Below are 24,569 nucleotides of genomic sequence, written 5' to 3'. Positions count from 1 at the left end.
GGGATGCACCTGTCAGGGGCCACACGTGGAGCTGTGGTGGCTCAGGGTGTCTAATGCTGAGGCAGCAAAGCTAACAAGGCCATTGCTGTTGGATAGGCAATGAAGCGCTTTGCGCCTCTGTGCAGTGCCTTCTCATCTTCTGGAGCTGAATGCAGTTCACAGGGGAGCGGCTGATTTAATAACACAGCTCCAGAGAAAACACCATCCCACAGGAGTTGGAGAGTGTCGCAGAGGTCAAAAGGAGATTTTAAGCAAGATTTATAAAAAAAACAAAAAACAAAAACAAACCAAAAACCAACAAAAAAAAAAAAAACACCCACAACTCTTAGACAATGACACCAAGGTGCTTTCCAGGAGCAGCAGAGAAGTTTGTCATTAATGACATTTTCTGGATTGAATGTAAAAGGCAAAACTAAAGAGAGATGGCTGTATGTCTGTGACAGCAGCATGTCCTATAAGATGTTGAGAAAAGGAAGGTAAATGTGAATGGTGTTCTGAGACAAACCTGTCTTGTCTTGAAGGGATGGATAATTTACTTGCACAGCTGAGAACGAGCTAATGCTCCACTAGAGGAGATATTTCAAAGTCACAGGAGCTGTGCTGGTTCTTGGATCATGTTGTGTCGCAATTGGAACAATATACAGTGACGCAGAGGACTATCACTGCCTCATCACTGCCATACTGGAGTGGTACTGGACTATATTTGTGCTCTCTAGTTATGCCTATTACTGTTTTAGCTTGTGTCATCACCCACTCTCTCATAGACAGGGTGAGGCATTCTTGTTATTTGGGGATGAAAATGCTGTGTCTGCAGTTACTGGAAATGCTTTAACATATCCTACTGGCATTGCTTCTTGCTTATGTTTGTGATGCTCATTGGGTTGTATGAAAGCATTGGGGTGCTGGCAGAATTTTGGTTGACTATTGGGTGATGTGTCATAATTGACTAATCTTTCAACTTTCAGAAAATTAAGAAGTAAAATTTCATAATCTCAAGTTACTGAAGTACTTGCTAGGAGCATACAAAAACAAACAAACAAAACCCCAAACCAAACCAAAATAAAACAACAACAACAAAACAACAAAAAAAGGGGTATCCTAATAGTATTTGAGCCAGGCCTCTTATATTTTATAGTGGAGAGAATGTAGTTATGAAATACATAACACATAAATTTAACATGAATTTAGGCAAGCTGTTTGGATTGCTGTTTTACTGAATATCTATATGGATTTTTATTACAAAATGTAACCTACTTTCTTCATACTGAGAAAAAACTGAGTTGTCCTATCACAATGACTTTTATCCTTTTATCTTTATCTTTTTCTTTTAGGATTTCTGCAACTGATTTTCAATTTCTGTTACAGAGATTCTTATGGTAATCCCTTGGATGCAGCAGAGCTTCCTGTTGAGGTGCATGTCGTGGTGTTTATTTAGCTTGTCTGAAATGTCTAATATGCTTGATACTGTAAGAAAAATCAACATTGCAAAGATAATCCATGGGAAAAGAGTGTGGAGGCAAGCAGAGAGTGCTCCCTGCATGCCAGTGCAGTGCTTCTGTCCAAAGTTTCACATTTATTTCTGCTAAAAAACTACCAAAGCTAAGAGGAGACCACAGGGAAATGGTTAAAATTTCAGACACTGGCTGACAGTGTCAGGGCTGTAATGGGTATTGAGAGCAGGATCTAGGGAAGGAAATAAGATTGTGCAGGATTAACAAGGAGCATCCTATGGAGGACCAGTGAGCAAAATTAATTTGGTCTTGTAGTTAGTGTCAGAAAACTTGCTCAGGTGTTGGTGTTTTGTGGCAGTTCTGTTGTCAGTGACTTGAGATACAATTTTTCCAGCTCCTGGCCTTGACTGCAGGGCTTGTTTCACAGCTGAATTTCAACACCTGCACCTGCCCCCACACCCTGTTTATTTGCCCTGGGACCTCTCTGGGGGATGGCCTGTCTCCTCCTGAGTTGCCTTTGCTCTCAGCACATTCATGTTTTCAGGGAAATGGGCTTTTTAGTGTGTCTTCATAATTACAGATGTACTGTGAGAATGCATACCAGAGACAGATCTGAGGGTGAATTTGGAAGTACAGAAGTTGAAAGCATTAGCAAATCCTGCTGTTCCTACTATTGTCCCTTATTGCTGCACAATTGTCTGGGCTGAGCTGTTTATTATTTTCATTTCTGTCAAGAACAGCAATAACTTGACTGTTTATAGAATTTTCAGCACTGGGCCACTGAATTTGTCTCAGCCTAGCTTTTTTCCCCCCCAAGATTTTAAGTTAGTGCCAACTTTCAGAACCATGAAATGACTGTCTTCTGCTTTTTGTTACCAACTTTTTGGTACTGCTTTTTTCAGAGATGAATCTTAATACTCAGTTTTGTCTTTTAAAGACCCTGCCTGAACCCTTAAGTCTCCTTTGTACTCGAGTTGTAAGTTATCTGTACCAAAATGACTCTGCAGGAGTGAGTCAGCATCTTTCTTCAGACCTTCAGTGTCTGCTGGTGGGGAAGGTCAGCCAAAAATTCTGCTACTTGTTGGACCATGTGGAGTAAGCCAGAACTGTACCTTTCTCTTAATTCAATTAGTAGTTAATGTAATTGCATTCTTTTTAACAGGGTAATTATATTTTTTAAAAAAATCAAACCACTCCAAATTGAAACCTTTAATGTTTGTTTTTATTTTTAGTTTTCTAAGCAGTTGGTTAATTGATTAAACTGCCAGCTACTGTTAGTGCAATTACTTGAATTGGCTCTTGATTTATACTGGCAGTCTAGGAAAAGAGCTGTTATGGATAAACTAGCTGAAGAGTATCAACAGGATAGGTGTTAAATTTTGCAAAGAAGTTGTTCACAGTGCTACTGACATAAATGCTGTCACATTTCAATTGGGTGGAGGTGATCATACACCTGATAAATGTATATATTTATATATTCTGATAAAATGAGTGAAGGAGGTCAGTGCATGAGGTAGGATTAGATATAAGAAAATCCCTAATTTAATCCTTAATAACATAACAGGTAGCTAGGAGAAAGGTTCTGTGTAGGGATGGATGGTATTTATTTATAGATCAGAGCATATGTGCACTTGAATATATAAATAAATAATATTTATCTATAAATTGCCCTGACTTTCCACACTTGAGAGAAAGGCTGGTGTTTATAACTTCTAAATGTTTGCTGCAGTTAATTTGTTCATGCTAAGATCAGGCATTGAATGCTGGTATAAGGATTTAATTTTAATTTTTCTTCTAAATGCATTTTGGGGATGTTTTGTATCAAGCAATATTAATGGAGATGAGACTTCTGTCCCTGTATTTCCATAACTGGAGATGTTTGGATATAAGAGAAAGTCAGAACAGTTCCTCAGCGTCTGCTTTTGTGGGGCCCACCAGTGCTGGGTTGCTCAGCGTGTGACAGCAGGTGTTAACTCCAGTCACCAGTAACAGCATGACTTGGTGTCTAGCAATGCCTAGAAATATCTTTCCCAGTGTTTTTCTTTGTATGTAAGTAATACAAATTTTTTGCTCCACCACGTAGTCCAGTGACGTTAGCCCAAAACTTCCCTGCCCTGGTGATTTATCCATGCTGGCCAGGCCAGTGGAACAGTCAGTGCTCAGATGTGCCCAGCTTAGTCCTTGCTGGCAAAATTAGGAGGAGACAGAAAGTGCCTGCTGCTTTTTTTACCTCTCCTTATCTATTTTTCAGTTTGTCAATGACAAGCCAAATGCTAGCATTTATAGGGATGAATTATGACTAAAATAATTTGCATTTAAAATGCAAATGAATGAAAGCATCAGCAAGGAGCCTTCTGCTTCCTTCCTGGTGCACAGATGAGTACTGGTGTTGGATCAGCTCAGCAAGTCACTGGATATAAAATAGAGTTAACTGGAGTAGCTGAGAAATGAAATGGGCTCAGCCTCATGATAATTCTTGGCCTGTGTTTTAATATGACATCAGAGACGAAGGATTGGGAAGGTGCTGAACCACCAACTAAACCAATCACCAGAGCTGTAGGTTACCCTTCTGGGATTCCAATGGCAGATTGAGGCCCCAATAAAATTGCAAGAGGTGAATAAAGCTATGCTTGGGAGCAGTTTGTCAGGATCCCTGAAAGTTTAAGATTCATTGGTTTTTTTAGTAATTGGCTATTGTAATACTGTGTACTAACCTGGGACTGGGGTTTTGTCCAAGGTCAAGTCTATCTGTACATGGAAAATCAGTTGGTGCTCAAACAATTCAGGCATCTCTGAACATAGTGTTTTCTTGTTGGAAGCCTCAGGTCTAGTTTTTGCATTATTTATTGATTTCTAGGCCTGTAGGTACCAGAAGGACAATGAGGAGATGCTGGTGTGGATGGCCTGTGGCCAAGGAAAGACATACAGAAAGAATTCAGTGTAATCTTTCAGTGCAGTTGATGCAATGGTTGATTTGCTTCCTCCTTAATGGCACACGGAAAGTGGTGAACAGCAGGACTTGACCATGCTCAGTGAGATAAGATTTCTGTTTATTCCTATAATGTAAGGTGTTTGGGTCTTGTAGGAAGTGTTTGTAAAGTCAAACCTGCTTTACTCTGTGTTACTGAAGTGTAGGAGCTGATAAATCACTCATAGCTCCATGCCATGTGTCATGGTGATTTTAATGTCTCTGTTCTCTGTTTTTTTTTACAGCCATGTTGCTGAAGATCACCTGGTCTTCTGGAAGCAGAAATGCATTGAACAGATGAATCCCTTCAGCCAGACATTTCTCTAGTAGATCTTTTTTCTCCTCATGGAGCACCCAGGCAGGGAGGAGATGGACTTGAAAGAGGAAAGTCCTCAGGTGTGGACTGAGTCTGCAGCACAGGAACAGAACACTGCTCAGGTGATTAGCCAGAGCTCTGCCTTTGCTTGGGCTGGATTGGGATTGGTGGGGAGGGTTAGTTCCCATTCTGCCCTGATTTAGAGTCTAGAAGCTCAGCTTTCATTTGAGCAGAAATACAAACATTTCTGTGGTGATTTGATGTTAAAGCTTCAGAAACTGAGCTGTGCAAACTGCAGCAGTGAAGACACGGAGCTCTGAAATGAGCTGAACAAAAGCAGGCAGTGGCTGTAGAAGTTTCAGTGTCCAAACATATTTATAACCATGTGGGAGAGAGTACAAGGGTGTTCAGAATAATGAACATGAACAAACTCTCTGCTCTGTAGCAGCCGCTTTTGATGGCATCATTCAAATCAGTTTGATGGGTGGACCTTGGGGAAGGTAATACAAGTAATTTTTTCCAGCCAGACATCTGGGTAGTGAGGAAGGGAGAAATGTTAATTGTAAGTGACTAATGCAGTCAGGTTCTGCTGTGTGCAGCTTGTCCCTCTGCCTCTGAGTGCAGCTCAGAATTTCTAGAATTCTGTAAATTGATTTACTCAAAAATTATGGCAGAAAAAGGATGCTGCTTGGTATTTGACCCACAAGCTGTGAAATTCTGCCTCTCTTAGGAATTTCCAGCTTCGAAATTTGCAAAGAAAGGAAGTTTTCAATGTCCTGTGTTCCCTTCTCTCTACAGTGGGACAACCATGCTACTGTTTGCACATGGCAATTTTAAGGCTTAATGAGTATTTGCAGAGTGCTTTCCAAATGTGAAATTGTAGTGTTTGTGAGAGAATTTATTGTACAGAATCAACACTGAGCATCCACAAGGGAGTACTAGGTGTCTTCTGAAGCATAAGCTAAAACGTGAAACAAAATAAACAAAATATGTAACTGTGGCATCATTTTATGTGGCTATGAATATTTGTACTCAAACTAGGTTTCCTGCTCACTGTCCTGTTTTTCCCATACACTGAAAATGCTTTTCAGCATGTAAAGGATGACAAAAGCTAAATATGTTCCTGTTTTCACTGGAATCCAGTGTTCTGGGTCATTTAATATAAGTCACTGATCATCAGTTATGATCAAAATGTTCTGATAAAATCGACTTGTTTAGATTTAAAGTGCTGCCCTAGACATAAGTTGTTCCAGTAGTCCTTGGAATATGTACGTAATGTTTTCAGGTATAGGTTTGTCTTAAATAGTTGAAATTTCTATTGATGTTGCACATACATACTACAGAGAAGCAGTCTAATATGCCCTACTGCTGCCTCTGAGAATAGTAATACTGTAAGTTGAGAAGTATCAGAGTTACTAAGTTCTGTTAGCTTCTCATCAGACAGCAAAAATTACCTCCAGCTACAGAAGTGGTTGAATGAGGTTATTATCATAAATCCTGAAAGAGATATGAGCATGAGAAAAAATATCCCAATAAATTTGATAGATACATCAGTTCAAATATAAACTTGTTACCTTAAAAATTTTCAAAGTATCATGCAAGATCTAAGTATGGGTGAGTGCTCTTTGTAGCAGTTACATCTTGAGTTGCAATGCAGAGTAAAGCCGGAGACTGATGGGAGTTGTGTCCAGATTTCTATTGGTAGAATGATTGAGTGAGATTTGAAATGTGTGTTTTTCACTGCATTCAAGTTACTTGGAACACAAGTTCTCTCTGATTTCCAAGGCACCCTGTGACTCTGATGCTGTGTCCCACTGGCCTGTGTTGGTGCGAGTCCAGGATCTGTTTGTTCCCCAGGTGCACTTTGTCCCCGAGGGGGAAACAGTGGCCCAGATCATGTACAGTGACGAGCAGGAGCGCGGCCCCGCACAGCAGGTGGTTTATACGGCTGATGGCACCTCCTACACCTCTGTGGACACCTCGGAGCACACCCTCGTTTACATCCACCCCGTGGAAGCTACGCAGGCATGTGTGGTTCTGAGCGCACCCCTGGTTTTGGCACCTAGAAAGCACAACAATCTCGTTTGGGATGAAAGCCAGTTATCAGCCAAGTGGTATGACTGGAAAATAGCAGGCAGTTGCTCCCAGCAGTTTTCTCTGCCCCTTGCTGAGCAGGGACTTCATGCTGTTCATTTGTCTGATGTGCAAATCTGCTTATCAAAGGATGATAAGGCTATGAATTATGAAATGCTGGTTACTTCACTGAAGGTGGATGAGATTATAATTTACTCAGAAGTGTTTTCCAGAACAAGTATAATCTCACCAGAAATACCGCCTCTTGTATCCAGTAAAAAGCTAAGAGCCATCTATGTTCCTCTGGAAGAGTCTCTGTTTTGTGTAGTAGTTGTGATAACTGATAGTTACAATAACAGTTGTGTCTTTTTGCAGAACATCTCTGTTTATTCAATGTAATCTCTGTTTATTCTTGTAGTCTTTGCGGAGTTGCTGATTTTATAGACCATTTATATTCTTTTTCTCCTGCATTACCATGTAGCCTTTATTCCCTTTTAGCACACATTTATATGGGGTCAATATGCTATGTATCTCTGCCCCTCTCTGTGGGGACAGATTAGAAAGGAACAGGCTTGCTTTGTCAAGAGTGTTTTATAATAGCTTTGCTGATGGGGCAGATTAGCTGTGCTGCAAAGTGCATGTACCTGACACCCCCATCATGCTGGCAGGGCCTCATGTGGTACAGTGTGTCTTCGGTAGCTCTCAGCTCTCCCAGAAAACCACCTTCTGTGTGGAGGGATATCCTGAGAGGATATCTCCCAGGAAGTTACTGGCCAGCTAACTCCAAAACTCTGAATGCTGCCATTGTGTCAAAAGTAGTGTAGTATTCAGACACTCTTTTGCATCTGAGATGAAATTATCACATGCTAAAGGAATTTGTATTATACTATGCTTTATTTTGTTGTAGCTAGGCTGCTAAGCTCAGATATTTCAAGTTTTGGCTAAGTAAGGCTGGCCTCAGTCAATGTTTAGTCTTGCTTTTCCTGGGATTCTTATCAGGGCTGTTCTTGCAGAATATTGAAGTTGGCATGGCTTCTATAAAATTAATCAGCATCCTGGCCATATCAAAGTCCCATATAGGATGTGCATGTTAGTTCCTCAAAAGAAAGTATGCAGCAGTCTTGTGAATTTTCAGGAGGAAAAAGCTTGCAGTTACCTTCTATCCTGCCTTAAAGTGTTGCACATTAAGGGCATAGATAAGGCAATTGAATTTCATCCTATAGATTTTATCAAATCAACAAATGACCAAAGGATTTTGTAAATAAAACAATGAACCCTGTTAAACACTTCAGCTGTACAGATGCAAATTGCCACATAAATATATTAACTCTTTAGGAAGCATTACCTAATTTTTAGTTTCTATGTGTGTAGATTGCTTGGGTAAGTTGAAGTAATTTGCTGTGATAACAGGCAGGTTAGGAACTGATAAAGGCTCAAATGTGGGTTGTTCTGTGGTGGCAGGGTAACTTTTGTGTGAGTTGGGAGTAAATACCCCCAGGGCTGCTTTGATAAGCCTTTTTCACTTTGTCTAGACTCTGTTTACAGATCCATCCCAAGTGGCTTACGTCCAACAGGATGCTACCACCCAGCAGGTAAGGAAGAGATATTTTTCCTTTTGGGCCTAAAACTTTGGGGGAACAGTTAGGGAAGGTAGAGGAACATTCCTGTGGTGCAGGAGGGTGATGAGCTGTCTCTGAAGTTGTCCAGTGACAATCTTAGTCTCGTGCTGTCACCCTGATCAAGACCAATGACCAGCTTGAGCATGAAGGACAATAAAAGTTATGAATGATTTTGGGTTTATTCTCTTTAATTCATAGTCAACAAGAATTCTAATTTACTGCCCCAGATAGCATGAAAAACCTTTCAACAGTGTCCCTGCAACAGATGTGGCTGATGTCATCTGAATGTACCATTTTGGAACGGCTGGGTTTTCAGTTGTCCTCATACAGGTTCTGATCCAAATGCCTTTAAGTCTACAAAAGGCCCTCGAGTGATAGAAAAATTGGAATAAGTTCTGGTTTACTAGAAACATCACAGGAAATTAAGTGCAAAACCTGAAGAAGTTCAGTGGTTGGCTCCCTTATCAGATGTGCTGGGCTTGCCAGTGTGAGGTGGTCTGGGAAGAGTATAAAACTGCAGCCTGTGTTTATAAGGTTATGATGATTTTTCCTTATTCTTTTTACATTCCATCATGGATGCGGAAGTTTTGTTGCTAACTCTTACTGGTATCTTTGGGAACTGCACTGTCGTAATCAGCTGTAGACAAGGGCTTTCAGATCTCTGGTTGGAATTCTCTGCGTGTCATAGACTTAAGATCATTACTGCTTGGTGGGTCTTTAATGACATGTGTGAATGGATGTGTTAGATCTGAGTCATCACCAAAGCCATCATTAAAATGTGTGTTTATTGACAGTCTTGGGGCAGAGTGAGGCATTGAATGTGTGCTGAAACAAATTTTCTTGCTGAAAGACCTAAATGATTGAGGCATAGACGAGAAGCAATGACTGACACAATAAAGGTGTTACCTGTCGTCTCATTCTCTGGAGGTTTGTTGTGGAATTTTTCCTCCATCAATTTCCCTGCATTAAGATGTGTAAAATTCCTATTTAATTTGTCTTAAAGCTCATTCAACAAATATATGTTTAATTAAAAATAGAGATTACTTGTGTGGAGTGCAGATGACAGTGACAAAAGAGATGATCTGCTGTTATTGTCCCAGAAGCACTTGTCTGTGTGTCCTCAGCCTGTCCTCCATTCCAACACTGTCTGACAGCAGTCCTAACACATATATTAATTTCTGGTGAACAGTTAATCCCTCATTATATCAACTCCTGCCTTTGCAGTTCTTTTTACATCAGGGCAGGGACATCCCTGAACTGACAGCTAATGATAAAATAATAATTAAAACTCCTCTTGTCTTTCAGAAGAAACTATTGTAGGAAGAAAGTGAAAGGTTTATAAAAATAATGCCCAAAATCCATGCAGTGCCTGACATGGGAGTGCAAGTAAGGGTATGTTTGGTGTGAATAGTAGTAGGCAATGCTAATAGGGGCTACAAATAGATCCAAGTCTGTGTGACCCTCCTTGCTGGCACACTGGAAGAATAACGATGCCTCTTCTGTTGCCACTTGGCATCAGAAGTGTCAATACCAGACTGTCATGATGGTTTCCTCCTTGCCATCACACCATTCTCTGAAGTCTTTTGCTATTGTTTTCAGGAGTTTCATACATTATTCTAAATATGTCTTTAAGCAACGCAACTAGTTTGGAGTTCTAAGACAGAGTGCTTACATTACAGATTTTGTTGTCTGCTCCCTCACTACTGGTCCACTTCACTGTTCTCAGTTTTATCTGACATTTATTAAGCACTCTGCAGAGAGGCAAGAGCTTGGATTTTGTCATAAAAGCTGCTTAACAGTCACAGGCACAAAATAGAAGCCACCCGATGTCAGCTGTAGAGAAGGATGAAAAGTTACACTGAATAATGGTGCAAATTCCTGTACAGATAAGCAGGAAACAAAAGGCAATAAAGGTGATTCCTTGGGTCTTAGTTGTGTTTTGTTTTATTGCCGAATGGAATACAGCAGTGTGGTAAAATGCATTAATTTGGTTGTTAGAGCACAAAAATATGAGCATGTAAGCAAAAATATATAATGTGACCAAACGCGAAGAAAAATAATTGTTGGGATCCTCTTGTTTGAGATGTTGAGCTTCTCATGAGGTCAATACACAATCTTGTTTTTTTTTAATGAATCCTGGGTCATAGAATCACACAATGATTTGGATTGCAAGTGACCTTAAAGCTTATCTAGTTCCAACCCCTGAGGGGTTTGCTTGAGGAAAAAAAAAAATAAAAAAGGAAATGTCTCTTAGTCCTTCTTTACCTTTTCCTTTGAAAATGAAAGTAAATTTGAGCATAGAGGAAAAGAGACCTCAAATCACTGGTTTTACCAAGAGCTAAAGAGCTCCCAACATCTGTTTTTAGTGCAATTTGGACCCAAGCTGTGTAGGACTTTAAATTAAAAAGGTGTAATAGGTAATTCAGAATTTGCAAGTTTATAGATTTGAAGCCTTTCCCTTCGTCTCAGGTGCTGCAGGTTCTGTCCAGCCCATCATCCCTATTTGAACCCAAAAATCCTGGGAATGCCATGGTTTTTGAGCAAGTGCAGGGCTCAAGGGAGCTGTACATACTGAGCCCTGCCCGTGTGTTAAGTGCCTGGTGGAAATACTGCAGTGCTAAAATGAGTGCCTGTGATTTTAGGTAACGGTGCTCTTGCCTGCTGCTGCTCAGAGCATGAATCCCACCAATCTGTCCGTGCTCGGCAGTGTTGCTGACCCCCCCCAGCCAGTGGCTCAGGAGCAGGGGCCACAAGCAGATAGAGTAAGTTGCCAGGCACCCTTTCCTTTTCCATGTACAAGTGCACTGATTCCATTGCTCCATCATCTCTGGGGATGAAATGTGGGTGAGTGATCCGGGAGGAGATGTGAGAAAAACTGTAGTGCAAATTTGCACTAGTCTTCCATAGTCTCACCATGGAATGTATAGGGGTTTAGGAGATCACATATTTAATATACAGAGAAACCTGTTTCACAGATGGTTCTGTGAGCAGTCACCTTAAAGTTCTATCAGTGCTGAAAAGTGAAGTTAATGGAAGGTGTAGTGCTGACTGACATATCCACTGGGTTTCCTCATCAGTGTTTTCAGGCAGTTCTGCTGGGTGTAATATTTCTTGTTCTCTACCTGAAAAACTTGTGTGGGTGATGGAATATGCATCAAACTTCAAATGTTGCGGTCCTTTTAAGGAAGGAAAGACTAAATTTGAAAATTAGTGGAAGAATGCAATGCCCTCAACTGTCCTTCATGTCCCATAGTTTATATATAGTCTCCATGTTACCTCACCCCTTATTGCCCTCTACCTTTTTACTCTGGGGATTGGTTTTGTTGGATTGTAAAGATCATGTGCCAAAGTGCAGGATTCTCTCACTTGTACAAAATTTAAAATACAGCTTTAGGCTCTAGGTAATATCTGAAGAGCCTGGACCTTGTTTCAAACTTCCTGCAAAGGTCTAGAAGTTCCTCTGAGTTCAGTTTCTTCTGAGAACTGAGTCTGTGGCAGGGTAGAGCCAGGCAGTGAGTAATACAGATGTTTTGAGTGAGGCCATCAGCAGCAGTGAGCCATGCAAAACATCCTTTGGCAGCCATTTAGCAACTTCCCTTGTTCTCCTCTCGGTTACCAGAGGCAGCAGGAAGGGTAAACTAGCAAGGACCTTCATTGCTTGTCCTTGTGGTGTTCTTTATGAATCAGCTTTAATTGTTTGTGAATTCTCTCCTCAGGCATCATTACCGGTGCATAACCAGGTGTTACCTCCTATGGAGACTGTGGATGGTTCTGATCATTTAGCACCTCTGCAGAATCAAATGGAAAGGATAGAAACAAAAGAGGAAGATGATGAGGATGAAGATGAGGATGAAGATGGGGAAGACACTGACATGGATGAATGGGATCCAGATCCACCTCGACCCTTTGATCCTAATGATTTGTGTAAGCATGTGCAGTAATATGTAGCGTGTACTACCTGCCCTCCCTGCCCTTTTTTCTTCCCTCTCCATCAGCCCTTTAGTAAAGAGAGGTAAAAACCAATCAGATTTTAGCAGTAATGAGTAAATGTGAGTCTTTCTTCCCAGAAATGTGAACTCTGATTGGGCTACTTTACTGAAAAGACAAAATTCCGTCTTTAGTGAAGTCTCTGAACTCCTGTGTTCTTATTTTGCTGGACACTGGCCTGTCTAATATTTTAAAATGTAGACAGACTATTGGCATAAGTGTTCCCACAGCTGAATCAAAGACGTTTAGAGAGAGATAAGGCTGTCTCTGAGCTGGTGTGTGTGTGTCTGCCTGAAAGTCACATCCTCTCTGGCTTTATGTTGCAGGGTGTGAAGAGTGTAATAACGCGCATCCCTCAGTGTGTCCGAAACATGGACCTTTGCATCCCATCCCAAACCGGCCTGTGCTGACCAGGGCGAGGGCCAGCCTTCCCCTGGTGCTCTATATAGACAGGTTTTTGGGAGGTGTGTTCTCCAAAAGGCGTATCCCAAAGCGTACACAGTTTGGGCCTGTGGAAGGACCCCTGGTCAGACAGACTGAGCTCAAAGACTGCTATATCCATTTGAAGGTAAGGGTGAGAAAAGGGGGAATAATTTTGTGCCTAAGCTTTGATTTTTATTAATTTGTCACTCTACCTTGATCAATTCGCTAGAGTTGTTTTGTAACTTTCATCTCTGAATGTAACTAAGAAATACCGAGATTGCTTTGGCTTCAAATATGCTCTGTTATTCAGGGTGACACACTAATCCTGGTAAATGTTCTGGCATTATGGTGATAGGATATATATATATATGTATATAGAGAGAGATATATATGCGCGTGTGTGTGTGTATGTATATATGTATATATAGTATGCATAACATGGAAGGCTGTGAATCACTCTCACATAAGCTGAAGCGACATCTGGACATAAAAATAGCAGCCCCTTCTGAGAACGCTCTGCAGTCATTCTTTTGTGTTATGTTGTAACCTCAGTTCAAGATATTTTTCTTACCTTTCTCTTCGTAAGATATAGGGGAGAGGAGATATTTTTATTCCCTTTCTTTTGCCAAGTAATTGGCATAGGGTAAAATGGATTTGAGTGACTTTTATCCTCAAATCCATTTATTTACTGGTTTTTCTACTAAAAATTGATTGTTTATTAGTTGGAGTTTAGATCCAGTCTTAGGAGGGCTGTGATGGTCAGTGTCTGACAAGCAAGTTGTGACCATAGGCAGATTCAGCAACCAAGAGAAGTTCACCTAAAGAAGTGCTGCTTCCTGCTTGAGGCGATGTAATGAGTCAAGAAATGAAAGGAAAAGTGTTAGAAACTTCTGACTGATGTTTCTGTAGCCTTCTAAAGCTACAGCTTACAGCTTTAGCTTACTAAAGCTAAAGCTTTAGTGTGTCATTTGTTATAGTCACATGCTCGTACTATGCCTGAACCCTTTAATGAATGATTTTTGTCCCTGAAAGCGTTGGAAGGATCCATTGTGCCCTCCTCCTTATTCTTTACCTGTGGCTAAATATTTTTCTGCCTATTTCTGGATACATGTTAGCACAGAGAGAAAATTAGCTATGCCTTCATTGTTCCCCTAATGTAACAGTTGCATGGCCACAGTAGTTTTCTTAGTAACTCAAATTCTTTTGTGCTGCCAGGCACTTACAGTCACATGTAATTGGATTTTGCTACAGGTTTCTCTTGATAAGGGTGACAGAAAAGACAGAGATTTGCAAGAGGACCTGTGGTTTGAACTTTCCAGTGAGGCTCTGTGTAACTGGATGATGTTTGTGCGTCCAGCTCAAAACCACCTGGAGCAGAACCTGGTGGCCTATCAGTATGGCCACCACATTTATTACACCACCATTAAAAATGTGGAGCCCAAGCAGGAACTCAAGGTATGGCATTGCTTGAGTGTCAGGATTCTCTTCTTCTACTGATTAAATAGTACCTTAAAAGTTCCTGCTTAATAAGTGCCAGAAACTACTCCTGTGAATAGTTGTAGAGCTTTTTCCTTTGATGGCCTGAATTGAGTGTCACTGAAATCAGTAAATAGTTAGTCACCAACATAGGTATTTTAATGAGCTTTGACTCATAAGGAAGTTTAAAATAAAAATATGTAAATTATTTGCCTCTCCCTCTCATGCATAAGAGCCTATACAGCATATACTTTACAGAGCATATATTTTGCTGATACAATCTAATTTTTATTGCAGCAATCATATTTTTTTAAATTCTGAATGCCCTTTCCAGTTAGCGCTGTGTGTTCCTGACTTGTTTTCTGGTGCCTTGAGTGAATTTGGTGTCTCCCTTCACCTGGCTTTCCTGGAGCTTTTGAAAGTTTGCATGTGAAAAATGATACAAGGATATTGTGAATTCCCTGTGGTTTGCTTTTTATTCCATCTAAAAATTTATTGATTAAGTTGAGATCAACGCAGCGTGGCTGGCTGAGATGACCTTAATTTTCAACATTTTTGGGGACACTGTGGGAGGAGGACAAAAAATTCTTTTATCAGGAAATGTTGTTCTTCAAATTTCTTCTTGCATGTAGATTTCAACAATTTGTCTGGAGAAACAATTGTTCAGTAAGTGCACTTACTACATCACAGCAAAAGCCTACTTACACTGTTTAATAGCAGGACTATCTGAAATCAGTCCTTACTTTTTTTTTAAGCTGAATTACTAGAAATCTTACAAATCCATTTTAGGAGTATTCAAACAACATTTTCTCAACAGTTTTTAAAACAATTTGAAATCAGACTTTAAATCTGTACAGCCCTCAATGTGAGGAGGATCATTTTTATTTCTTTGTGCTAGTAGTTTCTTTTGGGGTAAAATGGCTTGCTAATTGAAAGGCTTGGTAACTTGGTGATTTCCCTCCCCAAGTGGATGTGGGGCATTCATGCACCTTTTGTCCAGAGATGGAAGTAGTTGAAGCTGGGAAGTTCTGATTTGCCTGCCAGGTGTGTAGTCCAGGAGCTCCAGGCTTTCATCTTTGTTCAGCTGGTAAGATTCCTGCAGTGACACACCTGCTGGAGAGTCCTTGAAATCCTACTCACCTCTATGGCCCACTGCAAGCTCAAACTTAAGTTTTTCATGCTGAAAATCTGTTGATGCCTTTTTTGAGAAATCTCTTCTAAATTCCACTCTTTTTCATCAAACAGATGAAATGATGGAAGAGTTATTGGCTGAATATGAGCGTCTGCTTTTAGACTTTAATAAACTTTGTCTTCCTGCCTCTTATTGTTGTCTTTGCTGAACCCTTGAATTCCTTGTTTAACAAAAGTGGGTCTATCATGCTGGTGCCTAGCAGATCTTTGTTTTGGAGCATATTGCTCCAATCCTTCAGAGGCTCAGTAGCATTTAAATGAGTCTTATGTGCATGGTGCTGCCTATTGGCTATGTAGAGAGAGCAGGAAAGAAAAGGGAAATCCTCCAAGTTAATAACATTTCCATTCCTCTCAGTACAAATATCAGTACTCTGCTGACATCCTTCCTTTACAGACATGGAGCTGGGTTTGAAGAGATGAACCTTCTTTCCTCTAGAGCTGCTGGTTGTCATGTGCAAGATTAACATTCATGTTAGGAAGCTAGAACTTTAAATTAAATGAATGTACTTCCTGAGCAAAGCTATTTCATTCCTCACTGGGAGCACATTGATCTTACTGGACTTTATTATTGAGGATGAAAGCAGCAATAAGAGTTAGTGGTTGAGGCAAGGGAAATAAATGTATTGCTTAAAACCCATTTTCAAATAGATTTCCATTAGTTCTGGCTCCACCTAAGTGCCCTGTTACCTTGTGCTCCTACTGCAGGTGTGGTATGCTGCCTCCTACGCCGAGTTTGTGAACCAGAAGATCCATGACATAACTGAGGAGGAAAGGAAGGGTAACTTGGGATCTTCTGCTTTCAGTGTGGTGGTGGAGGTTGCCAGTTGCACCTGTTACTTTCAAGTATATGGCCTGTATCGTGCTCCAAATTTCTGCTGGGTTGGGAAAAGTTAAACTAGATCTGTTGGGGCTTATTGCCAATAACTCTTCTCATGACAATATTACCTTAATTAAAGCCTTTGCCTCAGTTTCTGGGAAGCATTAAGTTGCTTCCTCCCAGGAAGAGGTCTGTTTCTGTCCTTAGTGTCTACTGTGTGTCATAAACTGAGGTGTGACTGCTTTAGATTTAGAAATTTTACTTGATCAGCCTTAACTTATGCCTTAACTTAGGGGGAAATTCAGAATCCCCCTGAATTTCTAACAGTGTTGATAGTCCATAGGAATTGTCTGCAGTGATCTTTGTCTCTCTGTGATGAGCTATGGTCATGGCACAGTGCAGAGGGCATAAAAGCAAAGTGGAGCAGAGCTGGGTATTCTGCAGCCTGTCTAACCTTCATGGGAGAAATACGCCCCACAGAGGATAGAGAGGCTGGGGGCAAAACACTTAGGTGTTTAATTTGTGATAAGTGAAATGGTGTTATTGACATTTCCAATAGTGCTCAGGGAACAGGAAAAGAACTGGCCATGTTACGAGTGCAATCGGCGTTTCATGAGCTCAGAGCAGCTCCAGCAGCACCTCAACTCCCATGACGAGAAGCTGGACTTCTTCAGCAGGTACTGACAGCCTTAGCTTTGTTTGTGGATCACTGTGGTGCTTCCCCAAACGTACAGAAAGGAGGGACTTTGTCCTGCAAATCTTGGTGACCAACTCAGGATAGATCAACTCAGCACCAGAAGGAAAAATCATGGCAGTAGGAGGCTGACTGGTACAAGAGACTCTGTGAAAGAAGTAGCTTGAGAGAAAGAAATACTCTGTTGAAACTGGTGAGGGTTTTTTGTTTCCATTTTTTTTTTTTTTATGTTAAATACGTGTAATGTTTCGGTATCACGGTGTTGAAATACTACGTTTCTCAGAGATATGGAAGTACAGAGCTTGGAAAACAAGGCTTCTAGTGCCTCATTGGCCTGGCAATACAGTTTATCCTGACCTATTAAAAACACCTTTTACAGAGCAGAAGACATTGGTGCCTTCTTTCTCCTGAAATATAGGAAGTGACTCTGTTCTGCATTTTTGACATAAAATTGTTCCGTTCTGTTTAGTGCCTGACATCAACAGCTGAGCACTTTTTGGGGAGGGATGTTATGGCTTCAGATTTTAAATGGGTTTCCTTGTGTGCTTGTTCCATCATGCTGAAAATGCTTCCAGCACACCATAAACTGAAGTGTTGAAGTGGGAGCCTTGCCATGCAGAGGGCTGGATGGAAGCAGGTAGTCCTCTTGGTCTCTTGTTTGCTGATAGAAGTTTAATATGTTCTGAACCTTGGTTTCTCATAAAGCACAAAATAAATAGCTACCAGCCAGAAAGCCATTATTTTTACTGCCAGAATTTCTTCAGTCTTTATTATTTACTGCTTTTTATTTACTGCATCATTTTTGCTGAGTTGAATGGGTGACTAGGGATGCTGAGGAAAAAAAGCACAGTCAGTGGAGAATCCAAATTCATCTTTTTTCATATATAACCTGGAGCACTCTTGTATTCTGCAGAGCCAGAGGCCGAGGTCGTGGGCGAGGAAAGAGGAGATTTGGACCAGGCAGACGTCCTGGACGCCCTCCCAAATTCATGCGCATGGAAGTAACCAGTGAAAATGGTGAAAAGTGTGAAGAAGGGACACAGGTATATTTTTGGAGATGGAGGGGAAAAAATAGCACGTGGAATCTAAATTCTTGACTAAAAGTATTTGGGGCATCAGTGCAAACTGAGGGTATGCTTTGGACTTACACATGATTAATTCTTGGTTTCTAGCTGGAATTCTCTGCCAGGAGAGCACACTACTTCTCTTCTATAAACCTTTAAAATCACTTTGATTTCTGCAGCAAGTTTCACTCCAAAGCACTAAGAAGTGAGGTGGGTTATTGTGGCAGTTTAGCAGCCTCACAGAAGTAATTTAGACAGTAAAACGAACAGGAATTCAGGCTCCTATTTGTCCTTTCTGGAACGTGAGATCAGCCTGCTCTTACAATGGTTGCTGGTGGAATTAAATCAGTTTGAGATATGATTCTTTATGATGTTTTAATATTAACAGAAGAGCCTCCTTTAGGTAGGCTTATTGCAAAACATTCTTTGCTTGTAGCTGTTTGTTATATTCTGCAGGGATGCAACATGATGCTTTTAAGTAAAAAGGCTAAATTCTCTGATGCTTACCATGCTTAGGTTACCTCTAAGTCCTTTTATGAGCAGTGACAGGAGGGATCAGTGCTCTGGTTTATGACTTAGCTGAAAGCTGATATCTGGAGTGGTAATTTCCTCTGGCATCTCACTAGGTCATGCCTCTGTGCTGACTCAAGAGGGAGGAATGTATACTCTGCCTCTAAATTCCTGCTGCAATGCCCTAAATGCTGCATTAGGGGCAGCCACTTGTGAGCTCACCCTCTCTACAGGCTGACATGACACATGCCAACCTCATTTAGACAAATAAAACTAATGCTGATCCCAAACCCTTCAGTCTGGAGAGATGGTGCTTGCTGGGCGCTTTCCAGTGTGTGAGTGGCCTCTGGACTGGAGAGCTGGCTTGTGTCCTGCCAGCTTGGACCATGGCCCAGGCTGGCTCACATGTCTGTGCAGTGGGAGAAGGTGATGTCTCAAGCTGTTGGAGGTCTGCTCACCTCACTAAAGTTGGGCACAAGTTCTGCCTGGAAACTGGAGAATCAGGATGCTGAGAGCATAGCTGAGTGTCAGCAAGGTAGATACTTGCTACCCAGACCTGGGCTGGACACTGAGGTGGAGTATTGTTTACTAAGAGTCTCTTTCTGGTAAGCACTTACAGTCTGTAACGGCCTCATTCCTTGGTTTTCTTCTCACACACCCACTTTTGTGTATTGATAGCACCAGCCTTCAGCTGACATAATTGAAGATGAAGTCTGGTGCTCCGTTTGCTAACTTGTGCTTGTAAGTTTCTTCAGTTAAATTAAGTGGTGTCAAATAAGGATCTAAGTGTGTTTTTTCACATAACAAATGATGATTCCATTCCAAAAGAGTAATTGGAACTTAAAGGGAGAGAATGTAGATTTTTGGGATGTACTTCCTGCTCACATCACCTCCCTTTTATGCTAATGCAAAAGGGCAGGAAAACGAGTTTTGTGTGATATATGGAACTGATGTATGCAGAGCTGGAGACTAGATAAAAATGACATAGTGCCCAGTGTGATCACGTCATTTGTCACTTTCCAGTTCAGCACTCCAGATAGTTTGTTAGAAAGGAGAAGACACTGCAGAATGACACACAGTGTTTCAAAGCAGCAACAGTTTCCACAGGACAGAAATTTTGTCCTTTCCTGGGTCTGCACTAGTGACTTTTGGTTAAAGCAGAAATAGTCCTGAATGCAGAAGAGCCTTCTTGACTATAACAGCAGATAATGCTGATTGTCTGTGGCTGGTCAGACAAATGGATGGCCCATAGAGAGTTACCCACCTGCAGCACTGCCTCCCTGGTGCTCTGGATGATGCTGCTGTAGGTGAAGGTAATGTGCTGAAAGCAGCAGTAGAACTGTATGAGTTAGCATAGACACTACACTACACTGTTTTGTTTATAGCTTATGATTAAATACGTACAAATCTTGTCTGCTGCATATTATCAAAGTGTTTTTTCAGGTGGGTGGGGGAATAATCACTGGTTGTGTGATTTGCGATTTCAGGACTTGCTGCATTTTTCCAGCAAGGGGCAGTTTGATGAGGCCAGACAAGCCCCATTGAACGGGCTGGATCAGCAGGAACAGACTCCGGTGCCACCAGAGCCGCAGGCAGCACTGCAGCAGCAGGAAAACCATGTGCTCCATGTACAGCCGCAGCAGCATGAGGGTAGCACGGTGCCCACGCAGAGCATCATGACAGCAGATGACATGAGGCGGAGCAAAGCGCATCAGGGGTAAGCACCAGAGGATGGGGGATCACATTCACTGTAACCAGGGAATGCCTAGGCCTGCCTGCCAGGGCTAGCTTGGTCCTCCTTTCACTGTCCTATCAATTTCCAAATCCCAAATAAGCATCTCATTCCTAGCAGTTTTCTTTGCAGTGAGAGGAAGACAAATCTCACATAAATGACCAGTATCATCATAGTGCTAGTGAGAACTGGTCAAGAGCTGGAGCTGATGAATTCCATCACAGTAATTCTTGCTTGGAAACACAGTCCATCCAAGCTGGCAAGCAGGGGTGCTTCAACAGCTGGCAAAATTGTGGTGCTGTGGCCACAGACTAACGACTTGCTCACAGTACTGTCTGTGTCTCTCAGAACTCTCTTGCTAATAATTGCTGAAGAGGAGCCACACCTTAGCGTGGTTCCACTTAGATGATGATGGTACTTAGTGATAAAGTCCTTTTTTGGGGTAGAAAACCCTGCCTTTGAGAGCAAAACCTGTGTTAAGAACAGACACTTTGAACCTGAGCTCTGTCAACTGGCTGAGCTGCTTTTTCTCTACTATGTGTAGGAGGGAAATGATTCAAGCAAATAATCATTTGAAGCTTTGTTACTGGGAGATCAGTTTATTTAGCTTAAAATCTTTTTCTTCCATGTGTTAACTTCGGATTAAGGAAAGAAACAGCTGCAGTGGGGGTAAGGGTTCATTTTTAGGGGATGAGGAAGGATTACAAGAGTTGAGTAACTATACTGTACAGGAAGATGTGAGCCAAATTTTGCTTGCAGTTTACAGTAATATATATTGCAAGACCAATGTTGATGTCTACCCCAAAAATGCTGTGGAATGTCTTGAAGGAGAGTTTGGCTTGGGCGACATCAAACTGCACACTTCTGACCCATACAAAATGCTTTGCTAGTCTCTGAATGACAAGTTTCTACCAGTGATTTCATTTTCATATGTTAGAATGCTTGGGGATTTTTTACTGAATGTATTGAAGAGTATATAACAGAGTACAGAGGCGAGATGCTGAAGTTTTGACAGAGCATAAGGATGTACTGCTTATAGTATACTACAGTGTCCTCAGTAAGAAAAGAAAGTGTTGACCATGTTCCCTGAACAGTGGAACCAATGAGAACTTAGGATCCTCTGAAATAATGAATGTAGGAAGAAAAGGGCCAGAAATTCTGATGTTACTTCTTTGTCTTGACTTAGCTTTTGTACTCTGTAAATTCATCACAAATGGATGACAGCTCAGAGGAGTGCAGTGGTGGTTCAGTGACGTATTTGTATCTCAAGTCTTCCAACTTTCCCTGTATCTGGCAGCTCATATTGCAGAGTCCTGGACGATGTTTCAAGCAGGAGCACTGGCAGAATGGCAGATGGATGGTTGCACAGACATTTCCATATTGCATCAGACTGTGAGCAATGAGCACTTGAGATAAGACTAAACCAGCAAGCATCATTTTTTAGGCACTGAAAAATCACCCCTCTGAACACTCACTTCAACTCAGCTATTCACAAGCACCCTGCCTACAATAACATGGACTTCATTATAAAAGCAAGCAAGCATTTCATTTAGATATGTTGTACATTATTCACTTCCAAAGAACAGTTAAAAAGTCCTGACTCCTGCTTATTATTCTGAAACCTGTGTAGCTCTAATTCTTCCTTATTTAAATAGGATTTTGTTTTCAAAACCAGTCATTCTTTGTGAATTGCTTCAGCTTTTCTAATACTTAAGACAGTAGTGCTCTGAGACTGTTTTCATTCTAGCTGGAAGCACTCATCTGTCCTGCCCAGGGCTCAAGTCCTGTTAGGATCAGTTCATTTTCAGCCTCTGCTTTAGAGCCTGTGGGGTTCCTTGGAGATAGACCTTAACTATGACAATTGTGTCCCTAGTAATGAAAGAGATACACCCACCCTTCAAGAACTCTTGTAGAAAATTAGAGAAACATTGTGGTCCACAGCCAGAATGAATATTTGTTTTTAATTCAGTTCTGGGCAGTATGTAGGGTGTCTGTGTGCTAATGCCTGAAACAGGAGGGACATGAATATGGTTTGGAAAGCACGGTCACTTCCTTCATGGTGAAAGAAATGCAACTGATTGTGTCACAAGGAGCACAGCCAGTAAAATGAAGTTAGAAAAAGTCCCTTCTCCTAACTTTTTTTACTCTCCTTATCCCTTGCCTGTTGTCATCCTGCCCTAATTATTCCCTTCTGCTGAAAGCATTCAGTTCTCACTGATTCTGCAGTGCACATTGCATCCTTGTTAATCAGCCCTAGGAAAACGGGAAAGGTCACAAAACATATTCAAGATTATATGTGTTTTTTATCTTTGCCCTTTAACTCCCCTTGAGCAGTTACTGACTACAGAGTAAACCTTGAAGATCTATTTATGTGTTTCCTGAGGCCAGAAACCTCAATGCAGTAAACTGTTAGTTGGAAGACGCCCTTGTAGTAACCTGCAGAAGTCAAGGCTTCGTTTTCTCAAGTCCATTGCATAACATAAGTATTTTTCTCTCTCTCAATGCTGCCTGCTCAGCTGGAGCTGAGGTAGGTTTGGGTTTTCTGCTTCATTGGGTTTTGCTTGCATGCTCAACTCCAATGGTACATATCAACACTGCCTTCCATATTGTTTTGTCCAACTCTGTTAGTGTTTCCTGACTTACACTGCATCATAAATTGTCACATTCATCTTCTTTAGGTAACCAATGCCTAGAACTAAGTGTTACCTGAATAACAATTTGTGTTCTTCTGGTTTATTTCATACAGTTCTTTTAGATTTAAGGTGGCTTTTTATAGGAGTAAATTGCTTGGCTAAAGAGCCATAATATCAGTCTTACAGTTTTGGAGGATTTGTTTGCGCAGTTGTTGTGCTGGATCAATACTACAAGTTAATGAGACAACACTTAGTTCTTTTGTTCTGTTTTTATAGTTGATGGATACCTAGGGAAAAAGTAGTAAATACATTTTACCTTCTGTAGCTCTTGAGATAACAACAGGGCTTGTGTTAAGTCTGGCCTGCTGTATTAGCAGTCAGCTCCCTACTAAGGTACCAGGATCAAACACAAATCAATAGTGCAGTTAGGACTTGAATACATCTTTTCACCTATGTTTTACTAGCATCTTCCTTGTGTTTAAGGGGGGGAAATTATATCCTTTGGACTCCAAGCAGCACATCACTTTTTGCACAGCACATGGCAGTCTTCCAGTTCCCAGTGTAGCTTAGAGCAGATCCCTGCGTTTCCCATTGTCTCCACTTGTAAAATGGAGAATGGTGATGATGACAATTCCTGGAAGCCCTATTTGGAGCTCCTGTATTAAAGTGTTAATTTTCTTTGGTGGCAAAACATCTGCTCTCCTGTTCTTTCCTGGATTGAAGGCCTAGGTTTCCCTCTGCAGTTCAGATGGTGAAAAGGATCTTTCAGGTTCACAAATTTAATTCTTAGTACTGCATTTCACAGTATCCCCAAGGTGTTTCATTATTCCAGAAGAGCTCCTAAATTTACTTAATCAGTGTCAGCTGTTCACGTGCACTTAAGGGACACAGCAAATGTCAGTTGTGTCAGCTGCCACATTGCCACAAGCAAAGGAGACAGGAAACCAGGGAAATCCGTTTGAAGAAATCTTGAATGTGTCTCATGGAGAAGTGGGTAATATGGACACATGCGAGCAGAAGTGTCAGCAATGTTCTAGTGGAATCTGTGTGGTTTGGGTTGGGAGGGACCTTAAAACTCACGCAGTTACACCCCCCTGCTGTGGGCAGGGATGCCTTCCACTATCCTGCTTGCTCCAAGCCCCATCCAGTCTGGCCCTTCCAGGCATGGTGCAGCCACAGCTTCTCTGGGCAACCTGTGACAGGGCCTCACCACCCCCACAGCTGAGTATTTCTTCCTAATGTGCAACCAAAACTTAAGCTCTTTCACATTTATTTCTCTGACTGTCAAGATGTAGACTCTGTGTGTGATGTGAAAAGCGAAGACCTCAATAAATAATGGCTTATAGAAATCTGAGAGAAGAGTTGATATTGCTTAGACTTTTTTGTGGAGGAATGGAGCATTGAAGTGTACTTGGAGTGCAGTATGGGTGACAATGTGCTGTGAGATTTCATAGCACTCAATTCCAGCTTTGCAACTATCTAACGTGAAAGTTCTCATCCAATATGGAAATGCCAGTGCACGACCACCTTCCCTCTTTCTACAAACAGTGCATCCAGCAGCATCTGTTCCTCCAGCAGAAAATGCTGGGTTGGGATTGAGATGGCTCTATAACAT

The 24,569-nt window shown here is 41.3% G+C and overlaps 1 protein-coding gene across 1 annotated transcript in view; it reads left to right on the top strand.

Annotated features, from left to right (window-relative positions):
• The first annotated feature begins 1,292 nt into the window (after positions 1-1,292).
• PRDM10 (PR/SET domain 10) overlaps positions 1,293-24,569 on the top strand; it is a 35,107-nt gene continuing 11,830 nt past the window's right edge. Inside the window, 12 exon segments of the mRNA XM_066334691.1 lie at positions 1,293-1,411; positions 4,665-4,857; positions 6,593-6,760; positions 8,341-8,400; positions 11,070-11,189; positions 12,144-12,351; positions 12,741-12,982; positions 14,089-14,292; positions 16,210-16,282; positions 16,881-16,998; positions 17,929-18,058; positions 20,077-20,306. Of these exon segments, the coding sequence (XP_066190788.1) occupies positions 4,765-4,857; positions 6,593-6,760; positions 8,341-8,400; positions 11,070-11,189; positions 12,144-12,351; positions 12,741-12,982; positions 14,089-14,292; positions 16,210-16,282; positions 16,881-16,998; positions 17,929-18,058; positions 20,077-20,306 (1,646 nt within the window). The 5' untranslated portion in view covers positions 1,293-1,411; positions 4,665-4,764.

This window comes from Sylvia atricapilla, chromosome 23 (assembly GCF_009819655.1).
Source record: "Sylvia atricapilla isolate bSylAtr1 chromosome 23, bSylAtr1.pri, whole genome shotgun sequence".
NCBI lineage: Eukaryota > Metazoa > Chordata > Aves > Passeriformes > Sylviidae > Sylvia > Sylvia atricapilla.
The sequence above is the reverse complement of the archived record's forward strand: the minus strand, read 5'-3'. Positions and strand labels throughout refer to the sequence as shown.